Source organism: Tupaia chinensis, unplaced genomic scaffold (assembly GCF_000334495.1).
Source record: "Tupaia chinensis unplaced genomic scaffold, TupChi_1.0 Scaffold000453_2, whole genome shotgun sequence".
Classification (NCBI taxonomy): Eukaryota; Metazoa; Chordata; class Mammalia; order Scandentia; family Tupaiidae; genus Tupaia; species Tupaia belangeri.
The window spans coordinates 1-12933 of NW_006159961.1; the positions used below are offsets into that span (position 1 = coordinate 1).

The window sequence follows — 12933 nt, forward strand, 5'->3', positions numbered from 1 at the left end:
CCCCCCCGTCCTCAGGCAGGGCTCCACATCTGAGGGGAGCAGATGGTGTGTGTGTATGGGGGGGCTCCCAGCTTCCCTCCTGAGGGCAGAAGTGGCCCCTCTAGGAAGATGGGGCTTTGGGATTTTAGCAGCAAGACCCCAGGGGCAGAGGGAAGCATGCCGTGCACTGGGGCCCACCGGTTAGTCTGTGATTTCCCCAGGCAGAGAGCCCTGAATGGAAAACGGCAGACCAGGCAGGATGGACCAGGGCCCTTCAGAGGGTCCCCCGTCTTCCCAAGGAAGGTGGGGTGGGGAGCTGACAGTGGGGCCAGCAGAACTCAGCCAGTTCCTCTGCTCATAAACGGCCAGGGCTGCCTCCTGCAGTGTCGCTCCCGGAGTGGTGAAGCGCGCCTCTAGGGATCAACCTCGCTCTAGCACGGCTACTATTCTGACCACAAGCTGCAGGCCGCTGCCCCGGGCGTACCGATGAATCTACGTCTTAAAGAGCAAAAATCGAACAGAGTGACCTTTGAGTCCTCAACAATGACAGTAAAGTACAATGACTCGTGGAAGTCCAGCTTCCTAGGTGAGTGATGGACCGCGCTGTTTCTCAACCTGCTGTCAGGTCTGGGAGGTGCCGGTGCTCGGGCCCTCTTCGAACTGTGGCTGAACAGACACGTGTCTGCCTGCTCATAGCTCTGCCCTCTGTGCTCTGGCCCCTCTTGGGCCTGCCTCCTTCGGAAGCCTGGAGCTGGGCTGGGAGACACATTGTCAGAGACTTCAGGTGACACCTCACCATGCTGACAGCTGCCCAGGAGAGCCAGAGCAGATCTGTAGATGCCATCTATGAGGACGGTTCAGAAAGTTCATGGACACATAGGATTAAAGTATGAGTATAAGTGGGCCGGCAGGTGGCGTGGTATTTAGAGGCGCTGGACTCCCACAAGGTCGACTGCGGTTCGGGTCACAGATGTTGTGGCTTGCTTTCTGCTTTCCCTCGCTTTCCCTGTCTCTCTCTGGTCAAATTAAAATAACATTAATAATAATAAATAAAGTGGAACCAGCAGTTAGCGTAATGGCTATGTCGCTGGACTGTCCCGGACCTGGTGGCTCAAAACTCACGCCGGGTGTGCATGCGTGCCCAAGATCCTGAGAGGAGAATGGAGGAGAAGGGATTGCAGCGTGGCCATCCCCTTGGGGGGGTGATTTCTCGCTTTCTATCTCTTTGTCTCTCTCTGTCTGTCTGGCGAGTGCACGCACCCTATAGCAAAAAAACAAAACAAACAAACAAAAACTCTCCCAAAAAAATAAATAAATAAAGTTAAATAAAATATGAATTTACATTGGCACAAACATTTAAAAATCCATACATAGTTTTTTGTTTATTTTAAAATTATTTAAAGTTTATTTCTTCTGAGAGAGAAAGAGCTAAAAAGAGAGCCTTTGGAGGCTGCTTAAAAAATAACTGGGTGCGGGAACCAGCAGTTAGCGTAATGGCTATGTTGCTGGACTCCCACGTAGTCGACCGTGGTTCGTGTCCCGGACCCGGTGGCTTAAAACTCACGCCGGGCGCGTGTGCGTGCGTGCCCAAGATCCCGAGAGGAGAATGGAGGAGAAGGGATTGCGGTGTGACCATCCCCCCTGGGGGGTGATTTCTCGCTTTCTGTCTCTATGTCTCTCTCTGTCTGTCTGGCGAGCTCACGCGCCCTACAGTGAAAATCTCTCAAAAAAAAAAAAAAAAAACTGGGTGCATGTTTGTGCGCATGTGCCCAAAATCCTGAGAGGAGCATGGAGAAAGGATTGTGGTGTGGCCGTCCCTCCCGGGGAATGCTTTTTCAGTTTCCCTCTCTCTGTTTCTGTCTGTCTCCCATGAATGCACACAACCTATTGCAAAAATTTTAAAGAAAGAAAGCTCAGTGAATGGCTTCTCATGTCCTTCACATACACTCAAATTCAGTCAAGGAGACTTTCTCTAACCTCTGTGTGTATTACAAACCTTTTCGGGCAAACACAAACACAAAGACCTCCCTTAGAAGGATATGTAAGGGCAGGCCCTGTGAAGGAGCTCCTGTGGTGCAAGCTCTGCGACAGCAAGGATTTGACTCTTTTGGTCATCGCAGGTGCTCAGTAAATATGTGCTGGAGAACGAGTTTGTTGATTTCCTCCTGCATGTCAGGGAGGAGTCTAAACTTTTTACATGTACTCATATTCACTTAAACCCGCAACAACGATAGGCACTGTGGGGCTCATCCCCATGTTAAGATGACGGAACTGAACCTTACTCAATGTCACAGGGCTCCTGAAGAGGAAGAGTTGAGCTTAGAATCAGGGCAGTGCAATGCCGGAGCCTTTGTGTTTAACCACGGAGCTTCGGTTTTGAGCCCTGCTGTGAATCATAGCATGAGCTGACAGCTCAGTCCACCGGCCTGCTGCCAGGTCCCAGGTCCCAGGTCCCAGCACTGTCGCCATCGCTGTCCTCTTGTTTTGTCCCCTCCCGACTCCACTTGGGATGGACAGGCTGTCATCGCTGTCCTCTTGTTTTGTCCCCTCCCGACTCCACTTGGGATGGACAGGCTGTACTCCAAGCTCCTGCCAGCCTGTGTGTCTCCACTGGGTGCCTGCACCCCCGAGGGCTGCATCCGCCCAGTCGACAAGGGAGGCCCTGAGGCTGACTTGGGGTTTCAAGTGCATTTGCAACCAGGACTCCCAAAGCCAGTTTGGGACAGCCCCAGAAACGTGTGGCCCTGAAGTGGCTTACAGGTCTCTCATCCCAGCTGTCCTTCCTTTCCTGGCCATACCTGGTGCGGAACCTCCAACCAAGTCCCACAAGTGCTGTTCTTAGGCTCCTGAGGGCTCCACTAGGCCATGGCCCAGGGCAGCTGGCTCCGTCTTTCTGCCCCACCCGATGGAATCAGCTCAACTCCCAACTGCATCTCTCTTCAGGATTGCGCCAGTCAGAAAGAGATGCCTATCAGTTCATTCAGGAATTTCTCGAGCAAGAACATGCGGTAAGAAAATTCTTAAGACTTTTTGAAAACTAAGGGGGAGAAAATACAAGAAAGTTCATGCTTCCTGGGTTTATGAGGACTAGCCCTGGCTTAGAAGCCACGTGAAACCCAGCCCCTTGTGGCCTGCAGACCTGGTCCAGTCTTAGTTGACATAACCTGGCCTCTCACAAGGACCCGGAAACCCCTGGTCATCCCCAGGCCCCAGGGCTTGGAGCCTGGGACTTAGTCTTGCAGCTCCTTCTAGTACAAAGGCTTGACTTCATTCCCTCCCGTCCTCAGCTCCATCGTTCCCAGAGGGCTGCAGAGGTGGGTAGGACAAATTGACACTTCCCAGTCCTGGGGACAGGGCCACCGTGCTGAGGAAATCAAGTGAGCAATGGTCCATTGGCTGAGCTGCTCTGAGTCCGGGCTGGGTGTGAGGGTGGGTGTGGAGTGCAGGTCTCAGGGCTGCCCGCAGGCAGACGAGGGCCGAGGTGGGCTCATGGCAGGCATCTGTGCATCGTGTTGCAGAGCGAGCTCAACAAGCTGAAGTTCCTGAGGGCTGTGGAGACCTTGAGTGGTGCCGTGCATGCCCAGGCAGAGGGCAGCATGGACAACTTCTTTCCCAAAACCATCCTAGCCACCAGGATCAAGGTGAGCAAGACCTGAGCTCTGCTGGGAGCTGGGCATCCAGGGAAGAGGGTGACTAGTCCTAGACCTGAGGGCTGGCCTCTCTCTGAGGGGAATTCTCCTTTCTCCCTGGCCCTCCTAGGCATTAATCCTTGAGGAGTCCAAGGAGAATCTGACCAGCAGCGTGCGTCAGCAAGCCATGCTCTGCACCGTGGCCCTGAGGTTCATTTCCACTGTCCCCCACGGAGCCCCTGGGTCTCTGATGCTGAGAACATTGGATGGGGAGGAAGGGCAAATTTGGGGACTAGGCTAGGGGGCAGTGGGTGACCCCATGGTTGCCACTCGTCTGTCTGCATTGTGGTGGGAATGTGGGGTAATTGTTCCCCAATTTCATTATTGGAAGCCTCTTAGGACATCCAGATGGGGAAGCCTCCTTAGCAGCCATGACCGTCCCTGCCTAGCAAGGAGGCTGTGGGAAGGTGTTTGGGGCCTCAGAAGAGCAGGTCCTGGAGACATAACCTGCCTCTCACAAGGACCTGGAAGACCCGGTCATTCCTCACCTCTCCTGCAGCCAGGTGAACCCACCGTTCCACTTGTCCCAGAAGCTGGACCTGGTGAACGCTGGCATCTCCAGCATGTTCCCCCTGCCTCTCATCATGCCTAGCCCAGACCGGAAGGACAGTGCCAGTCTCTACATCCAGGTAACTCCCGCCATTGCCTCCTGCTAGAGATTTCCACAGGGGAGAATTTGGCTTCGAGGTCACCTCCTGTCCTCTTAGCTCTTGGGCCCTCCTCCCCCTCTGACCCCACACATTGCTCAGAGTAACCTGGGCACCCTCATTCTCTCCTGTCTTCCCAGGGACTGGACATGCTGCCACCTCACCCATGTCCTTGCTCATTAAGGACCATGTTTTTCTGGTTCCATGATAGCCTCGGTCTAATAATAAAACCCACAGATTCTGTGGAACAACTAGCCAGGGGACTGCCAGGTCTTCCCACGGACTTTTGGTTTTAAAACCAGGAGTTTCCTTAATGTGACAGAATAAAGAATGGCCCAATGCCTGTGTCTTACCCTTTGGTCTACACTCAGGGCTGGGCTGGACTGTCTTCAGTGAGGCCAACAGAGGTCAGCAACAGGGAAGGGCAGAGTGTGGGGCAGTGTGAGAGGGTGCTGGGTGGCAGAGCTAGGTCAGCGCTCCTTCCTTCCTCCAGAAGAGGGGATTAAGGCATGGAGCATGTTCCCAGGGCCAAGCAAGCTCTGTGGTAGTCTGTCCTGCACACGCCATGTCTCCTCGCTCGTCAGACGATCCAGGCCCTTGATGACATGTTACAAGCTCTTGTGATGGAGGCGCTGAAGCCCAACATGCTCATCCTGCAGGACTTCCTGGAGGTAAGTGGCCGCGGGAATCAGGGAGCTCCAAACCCTGTATTCATGCCAGTGTGCTTGGGGAGAAGAGGAAGGAATGCTCAGAGAGTCCAGGTGTTGCTCCGGACCTCCAACCTCGGTGTGCACCCACATCACTGGCGGACCCATCTTGTGTCTCTCCTGAGATGTCACCCTGAGATCGCTTTGCGAGAGCCATGGCCACCAGGCTGAGGACCTGTTTCCTTCTAGAACTTGGATGCCTTGGGCTTTAACAGAAACATTTATACTCGTGTCAGACTTCAGTCTTCTTCAAAGTATTCTCCCCATTGAGAGGTCTGCCCCTGCCCTATGGTAAAGAAGACGCCAGGGTTCGCCCATGCAGGGCACTCCATATTCCGAATGCAGGACCCACAGGAGACTCAAAGCATTGCAAAGTGCTTCTGAAACCATCTTTAGAGTCTTCCAAGTAGTCTTTTTTTGTTGTTTTTATTATTATTGTAGGTGTTTAGCCATAAGACACGTGCACTCTCTGGAGGTGGGGGAAGAGAGAGGCAAGGGAAGTGAGAAAGCACCCCAGGGCAAATGACTACGCTTGTCACTTCTCTTCTATTCTCTTCTTGGGCCTGGAGGACTGCATACACGTGCACTTGGTGCGTTTCTCAGATGACCAGGTCTGGAACTTGGACTCCATAGTTGGTCCTGTGGGATTCAGCTGCCTTCACCACCGCACCCACTGGCTGACCCACTGTTACCCTTTCCTGGTTTGTTCGTTTCTTTCTTTTTTTTTTTTAATGAGGTTTTTGTCTTAGGATGTGTGCACTTGCTGGAGAGAGAGATCCAGAGACAGAGAAAGTGAGAGGGACAGTGAAAAATCACCCGTAAGGGGAGATGGCCATGCCACAATCCCTTCTCCTCTATTTTCCTCCTGGGATTTTGGGCACACATGTACAAGTGACATGTACAAGTGACTTTCAGGCCATCAGGTCCAGGACTCAAACCATGGTTGGCCGTGTGGGAGTTCAGCATTGTAACCATTATGTAATCTGCTGGCCCTGCCACTAGCCTTCTTAATCTCTAGAAATCAGTGGCTCTGAATCTCATCCTTTAGAAACCTCTTCGCCCCTGCCCTTGGCCTGGCTGGGTGGGGTTTGTGCAAATATGCCACCAAGAGAGCCCCATCTCCCCCCTGTGTCCTATCCCTCCTTGCTGTCTGTGTTGTCAGTCTACCTTGAAGGTGAAGGTGCGCTGCCTGTCTTTAAACATTCCTGTAGAAAGAGACGCAGAAGCTGATAGGTGAGATGCCAGAGACTTGCAAGCTCACCCTGCTTGCCAAGTGCCTGCCGTGGCTCCCTCCTGCTGGTCTTTCTGGTAGTTGGACATGTAGACTCAAAGGAAGGAAGAGAGCCATGCTCCTGTAGAAGGTGTTGATGGACCTCTGCTTCCCTTCCAGATCATCTTACCTTGGTCGCTACAGTCAGACAAAGTGCACGAACAGACGCGGGCCTTGGGCACCATTTCCCGGCTGCTGAGATTCATTTGCAATTTCCCCGAGTTGTCAGTGAGTGCTTGGAGTTGGGAAAAGGCTGGCCTAGCAGCCCTGCTTCTCTGCAGTGGGGAACCTGACTTAGGCTATGGCTCTGTGGGAATAACTAGAGAGTGGGAGGGTCAGAGCACCCCTCTTTCTTGGATGACTGCCTTTTCTGCTCCGATGGGGTGAAAGGCTTGACTTTATTTGTTTCCAGTGGGCTCTGATCGGCTGGACACCTCAGCCTTGTGGGGGACCTTAGCCTTGTGGCTGGGTCCACAGCTCCCCCAGCTGTGTGTGCAGAGACTTGGCTGGCCCATTTCCCTGCGTGCTGTTTTGGTAATAGGTTTTTCTTGGCCAGGGCAGAGTGTGGAGCTGGTGAAGTGAGGGGATACTCGTGCAGGTCACTTAGATCTGGAGGATGGAGGTTGGAGCTGGGTGTGGGCACGGCAGGGAGGGGCTCTCTCAGGTGGTGGAGGGGTAACCCGCATCCTCTTCCTGGCAGCACATGGCAGAGTTCTCCATGAGCGGGAAACTGATGGGCATCTTGGGCCTCTTCTGCGTGGACCCCAACAATGAGATCAGCACAGGGGCGTCAGAGGCACTGCATTACCTGTTCAAAGTCCTGGTGCTCCAGAGAAGTACGCGGGAGGGGCCTGGCTGGTGCCTGCTCAGCGGAGGGGATGGCGAATGACAAGAGCAGCCCACCTGAGGGCAGGTTCCTCTCAGGGGAAGAAGAGTAAACACGTGCTGCCCTGCGAGCAGGGAGCCCGGCTGACCATCGCGGGCAGGTCTGGGACTTACCTGGATGAGCGCCAACCCCGTTGCCTGTGCAGTGCCCCCCTTTAAAGAGATTCTCAGAGGTTCTTGGGAGAAGAGGGTACTAGACTTGCAGCCACCTATGGGGTAACGGACATCCCAGTATTCCCAATAATCACGATCCTACTGCTGAGTGTGACTGGGAAAACGCGCATCCTTTCTCAGGGAGCAAATTGGGGAACCCCTGATCTAGCCCCTCTCTGAGGCAGGAAAACCAAAGACACAGACAGACAGCTACACACAGGTGTAGACGTGCAGGGGAATTTGCAAGTACCCCCCAAGGGAGTTTCAAAAACCCTAGCTTCCTGTGATTTCATAGGGATGTATCTCCCAGAAGGGCATTTTAAAAACTTTCAATGATTTATTTGTATATTTTAATTACCAGAGAGTATGTATGCCTGCTAGAGGGAGACCAGGCAGAGAGAGGGAGAACGTATCCCCTAACAGGCGTGGTCACGCCGCAGTCCTTTTTCTGCAATCCTTTCTCTGTTTCTCCATTTTGGGCATACACACATGTCCAGAATGTTTTCAAGTCACCAGGGCTGGGATTTGAACTGCAGTCAGCCATGTAAAATCCACGTCCCTTGAACACTAGGCTACAGAGCCAGCCCCATCAGGGCGTTTGCTCAGCACCCACGCATGGGAACATCCCACATGTGGCGTGGTGCAGGAGCAGCAGCTCTGAGTGCACTGGACTGAGTCCCCCCCGCACATCGGCCTGGTGCTGGGGGCTCTCTATTCTGCTGGGCAAACATTTCATCCGCTGAGCTCTGCCGGTCTGCCTTGAGGTTTGGAGGGACACAGGGAACATGCACTCCTTTTTTCCCGTTGTCCCTTGATTGTCGTTTGGATTGAAGGTGAAAAGCATAAGACGGAGATCATCCTGAGGGATCTACAGAAGAACTTCCGCGGGGAGTGGTTGGCCAGCATGCAGGATCTCACACTGGTAACCCTCATCTCCATGGTGCCTGGGGTGCCCGGCAGGGAGCGCCGGCAGGGAACCAAGAGGGCTGAGGACCAATCGTAGAGGAGTCTTAGCCCTGCCCCACCCCCAAGGCTTGTCTCCCCAGTTCAAGGTGTCAAGGACAGCAAGCTGGAGGGGCAGCCGCGCTGGAGTCGACTGAGGCTTGAGCTCTCAGAGTTGCGCAGAGACGAGCAGCCAAGCCCATTGGCCCACAGGGTCTCATGTACCGTGGTCTGTGGCCCTGCTTCGGGTTTACTCGTTCAGCAAAGGCGTACTGGTTGTCTTAGTATGGTGTCCCCAGGCTCGGTTCCCTCTGCATGGAGCCCTTTCTCCCTCACCTCCCAGGATGGCCTCCAGAAAGCCTTCTCCAATACTCAGGGGTTGGGCTCAGTGCTTCTGTGTTCCCTGCCGGCTTTTCTCACACCAGGCGGTGACTACCTTTCCCCTTGCCCTGACCTGGCGGTAGGTTCCCTGAGGACAGAGGTTGGGTGTCATGTTCCCAGTTGTTCCTGCTCCTAGCGACAGAACCAGAGTTGGTACTTCCTGTCATCTGGGTGACTGCGTTTGCCATGGACGGGTAGATTAGGCACATGAGGACATCTGCTTACAGACCAGCAGTCCTACTTGGCTTGGGCGTGAGCAAATGCACTATCGGAACGTCTTCAGATTTCTCACTTAATTCCTTTCCTAATTCAAAATGAAATGCCTCTTACATTGTCCTCTGTCTGAAGGTTGGCCCATTGGTCCTTCCTGGGCATGTCAGACTTGGTGGCAGCTGGGACTCAGCCTCGTGCCACAGAAGAGGTGGGGATGGCTGGGACTACCTCCGTGGCTCCTGCTGACTAGGCTCATTGGAGGCTGGAGGCATTGGGGCAATCCCAGGGTGGGATGCTTGCGGCGTGGAGACAGCTGCTGTTCCTCTTTCTCTAGTTCTTCAAGAAATACCTGACCCCCGAGGAGAGGGCAGACGTGATCATGGTGGCCATGGAGGCCATGACCAGCAGCAGCAGGCATGACGTTTGTGCAGCTTCCAAGGTGTTAAAGATGATCCTGAAGTACACTATTCCTGAAATTGGGAAGGTAGCTGCTCTGGGGGCTTCAGGGTTTGATGTCAATTTTTTTCTTTTAATAGGGTGCACACACTCACCAGAGAGACAGAGACAGAGAGACAGAAAGCAAGAAACCACTCCCCAGGGAGGATGGTCACACCGCAGTCCCTTCCCCATTTTTCTCTTGGGATTTTAGGCGTGCATGCACATGCACCTAGTGAGAGTTTTAAGCTGCCAGGTCCGGGACTTGAACCATGGTCTACTACATGGAAGTCCAGTGATGTAACCATTATACCATCTGCTGGTCCCAGTTTAATGTCAATTTAAGGGTCTTCCTTAAAGTAAACAGGACCAACTTTCCCTCTTTCCATAGGAATGTAGATGCTCAGAGGCGACAAGCCTGTACCTCCATCTTCTTTTCTCCAAGTTACGCATTCTCACTTTATGACATGGCTTCCAGACATGGTTCTGGTCACCCCTTTCTCTGTTCTCTATTTTATTTCTTATAAACTATGGGAACCAGTCCAGCAGATGGCATGGAGGTTGGGAGGGCTAGATCCCACGTGACTGAGTGTTTTGAGTCCTGGACCCAGTGGCCTGAAAAACATGCTGAGCACAGGTGTGAGCATGCCCAAGATCCTCAGAGGATGTGGAGGGGAAGGAATTGTGGTGTGGCCATCTCCTCCCAGAGAGTGATTTCTCAATTTCCTTTTCTCCATCTCTCTCTCTCTCTGTTGAGCATATGCACCCAATAAACTAAAAATAAAATAAGGGGGCTAAGACAGCCCACAGTCCTGTGGTGTGGTCTGACTAGGACAGAGTGTAGGGGAAGTGACTTCTTCTATCTTGTTCATCTACATATGTGCCATACACGACCACACGTGTTAGGTGGACACCTGGTTACAACACTCCTGGTGAGTTGGTGGTGAGTGTCCAGAAAGAACCTCCTTTCCCCTCCTTTCAGGTTCCAGAAATCATCCAGTACATTTACTACCATATGAACAGCATCACTGAAGACACGGCCCAGAAGACCATCCAGAAGATCCTGCACCTGCTGGCCCAGTCCTACACCGATGAGGTTATCCTGACGCTGTTCAAGATAGAGGGCCAGATACAGAAGTAGGTGACCCCATCAGCTCCAGATTCACAAGGCCCTCAACAGTCCTTTTGCCTGCTTATTCTTTAAAAAGTGCATTCCGTTGTAATAGTTCCTTCTTATTTGGGGAGCAGCAATTGTAAGAGTAGTGTGGTTTATTGCAGAAAATTTGGAAAGTATGTAAGAATTTGAAAAAAAAAAAAAAAAAAAAACCCAAAACACAAAACTCATCCCCATCAGCTCCAGATTCACAAGGCCCTCAACAGTCCTTTTGCCTGCTTATTCTTTAAAAAGTGCATTCCGTTGTAATAGTTCCTTCTTATTTGGGGAGCAGCAATTGTAAGAGTAGTGTGGTTTATTGCAGAAAATTTGGAAAGTATGTAAGAATTTGAAAAAAAAAAAAAAAAAAAAACCCAAAACACAAAACTCATCCAAAGGCGGGAACCAGCAGTTAGCGTAATGGCTATGTCGCTGGACTCCCACGTAGCCGACCGTGGTTCGCGTCTCGGACCCGGTGGCTTAAATCTCACGCCGGGCGCGTGTGCGTGCGTGCCCAGGATCCCGAGAGGAGAATGGAGGAGAAGGGATTGCGGCGTGACCATCCCCCCTGGGGGGTGATTTCTCGCTTTCTGTCTCTATGTCTCTCTCTGTCTGTCTGGCGAGCGCACGCGCCCTATAGCGAAAACCTCTCAAAAAAAAAAACAAAAAACAAAAAACATAGTGCTTTCTAACTCTTGTGGTATCTACATCTAACCCTACGGGTGAAATTAAATTCTTTAAAAAAAAAAAAAAAAAAAAAACACTCATCCAAAGGCAACCTTTGCTGTCACTGGGAATAGATTATAATTTGTCTGCCTTTTAAAAATGGTCTTTAGGGGCCAGCAGGTTGTGTAGTTGTTAACATGCTGGACTCTAGCCAGAGTTTGTGTCCTAGAACCAGTGACTTGAAAATCATGCCAGACACATATGCATGCATGCCCAAAATCCCAGGAGGAGAATGGAAGAGAAAGGATTGAGGCATGGCCATGCCTCTTGGGGGGGTGGGGTGGGGTGATTTCTCACTTTCCCTCTCACTGTTTCTCTCTGTCTCTGATGAGCGCATGTGCCCTATGGCAAAAACCTCAAACAAAATAAAGATAAAAATGGAAATGGTTTTTAAAAATGCAGTCGGCCCAGCCATGATGGTATAGTTGGTAGGGCACTGCTACATGATGGGGGAGCCATATGAGAGGCCCTGGGTTCAAATCCCAGGTTCATCTGCATATACTGGGCACGCCTGTGGGTGTACTTGTGACTCTGACTGGCTGGAAGCTTGGGGAGGTTGTGGTTTGCATCATGGGTACTTCTCTCTCTCTCTGTGTCTCTCTCAAGAAAGAAACTTTAAAAAATTAAAAATAAATAAACCTTTTAAAAAATAATTATGCTATATATTTATATCTATTTGCCTAAGTTAAAAAAATGATTTATTCCTTCATTTATTTTAATTTGATCAGAGAGAGAGAAAGAACAAGTGAGAAAGCAAGTCACCAGGTCTGGGACTCGAACCATGGTCAGCCATGTGGGAGTGTTCAGCACCTTAGCCACCATGCCACCTACTGGTCCCAATTTGCCTAATTTTAAAAAAAGAATCATTTATTTAATTTTATTATGATGATGATTTTTAAATCTTGCTACCGGGCATGTGCACTCACCAGAGAGAGACAGAAGAGGGAAAGTGAGAAAGCAAGCAGCCAGTTGCGGGACTCAAACTGCAGTTAGCCTTCAGGTCTCCATTTGCCTAATCCTTTTTTTTAAAAGAGAGATTTTTTGATATAGGGCATGTGTGCTCACCAGAGAGACAGAGGGAGACAGAGAGACAGAAAGTGAGAAATCGTTCTCTTACCCTCCCCCTGGCAGGAATGGCCACGTTGCAATCCCTCCTCCTCTGTTCTCTTGGAATTCTGAGCACGCATGTACATGTGGCTGGCATGACTTTTAAGCTGCTAGGTCCAAGATTTGAAGCACTCTTGACTATGTGGGAGTCCAGAAATGTAATCACTATGCCACCTGCTGGTCCCAGCCTACTTGCCTAATTTTTTAACATTTTATCATAGTATTTTCCCAAGTTTAAACCATTCTGTAAGCAGAATTTAGATGGTTACCTGATAATATATCATATGGATATACTACACTATAATTTCATTTTTAAATTAAAATATTTTAATTTTCATGCAGCATTTCTGCTGTATAGTTATGCAAGTGCCCTCAGGTGCACAGTTCTGACTATCACCCCTACGGCCAAGACACAAACCATTCATTTCTCCCAACAGTCTTCCCTCAAGCTACCCTTCTGGAGCCAATTCTCCCCCATCTCCTTAAACAACACATTAATTTTGTTAGGAAACTTGTAGGTTGACATCTATTTTTGTTCAGCATGTGGAAGGTTTGTTCTACTGTCTCTGCTTTCCACTGCTGCTGTTGAGAAGTCGGCCGTCAGTCTCACTGACATCTTTAGTTGAAGACAGATATTTTTCCTCTT

The 12933-nt window shown here is 51.0% G+C and overlaps 1 protein-coding gene across 1 annotated transcript in view; it reads left to right on the forward strand.

Annotated features, from left to right (window-relative positions):
• Positions 1-465: 465 nt before the first annotated feature.
• The window catches only part of LOC106735601 (maestro heat-like repeat-containing protein family member 7), a 38057-nt gene continuing 25589 nt past the window's right edge, over positions 466-12933 (forward strand). Inside the window, exons 1-11 of the mRNA XM_027774558.1 lie at positions 466-565; positions 2923-2987; positions 3498-3620; positions 3739-3818; positions 4168-4297; positions 4900-4986; positions 6413-6520; positions 6993-7128; positions 8164-8252; positions 9201-9350; positions 10284-10438. Coding sequence (XP_027630359.1) covers positions 466-565; positions 2923-2987; positions 3498-3620; positions 3739-3818; positions 4168-4297; positions 4900-4986; positions 6413-6520; positions 6993-7128; positions 8164-8252; positions 9201-9350; positions 10284-10438 — 1223 coding nt within the window. The remainder of the gene's footprint in view (positions 566-2922; positions 2988-3497; positions 3621-3738; positions 3819-4167; positions 4298-4899; positions 4987-6412; positions 6521-6992; positions 7129-8163; positions 8253-9200; positions 9351-10283; positions 10439-12933) is intronic.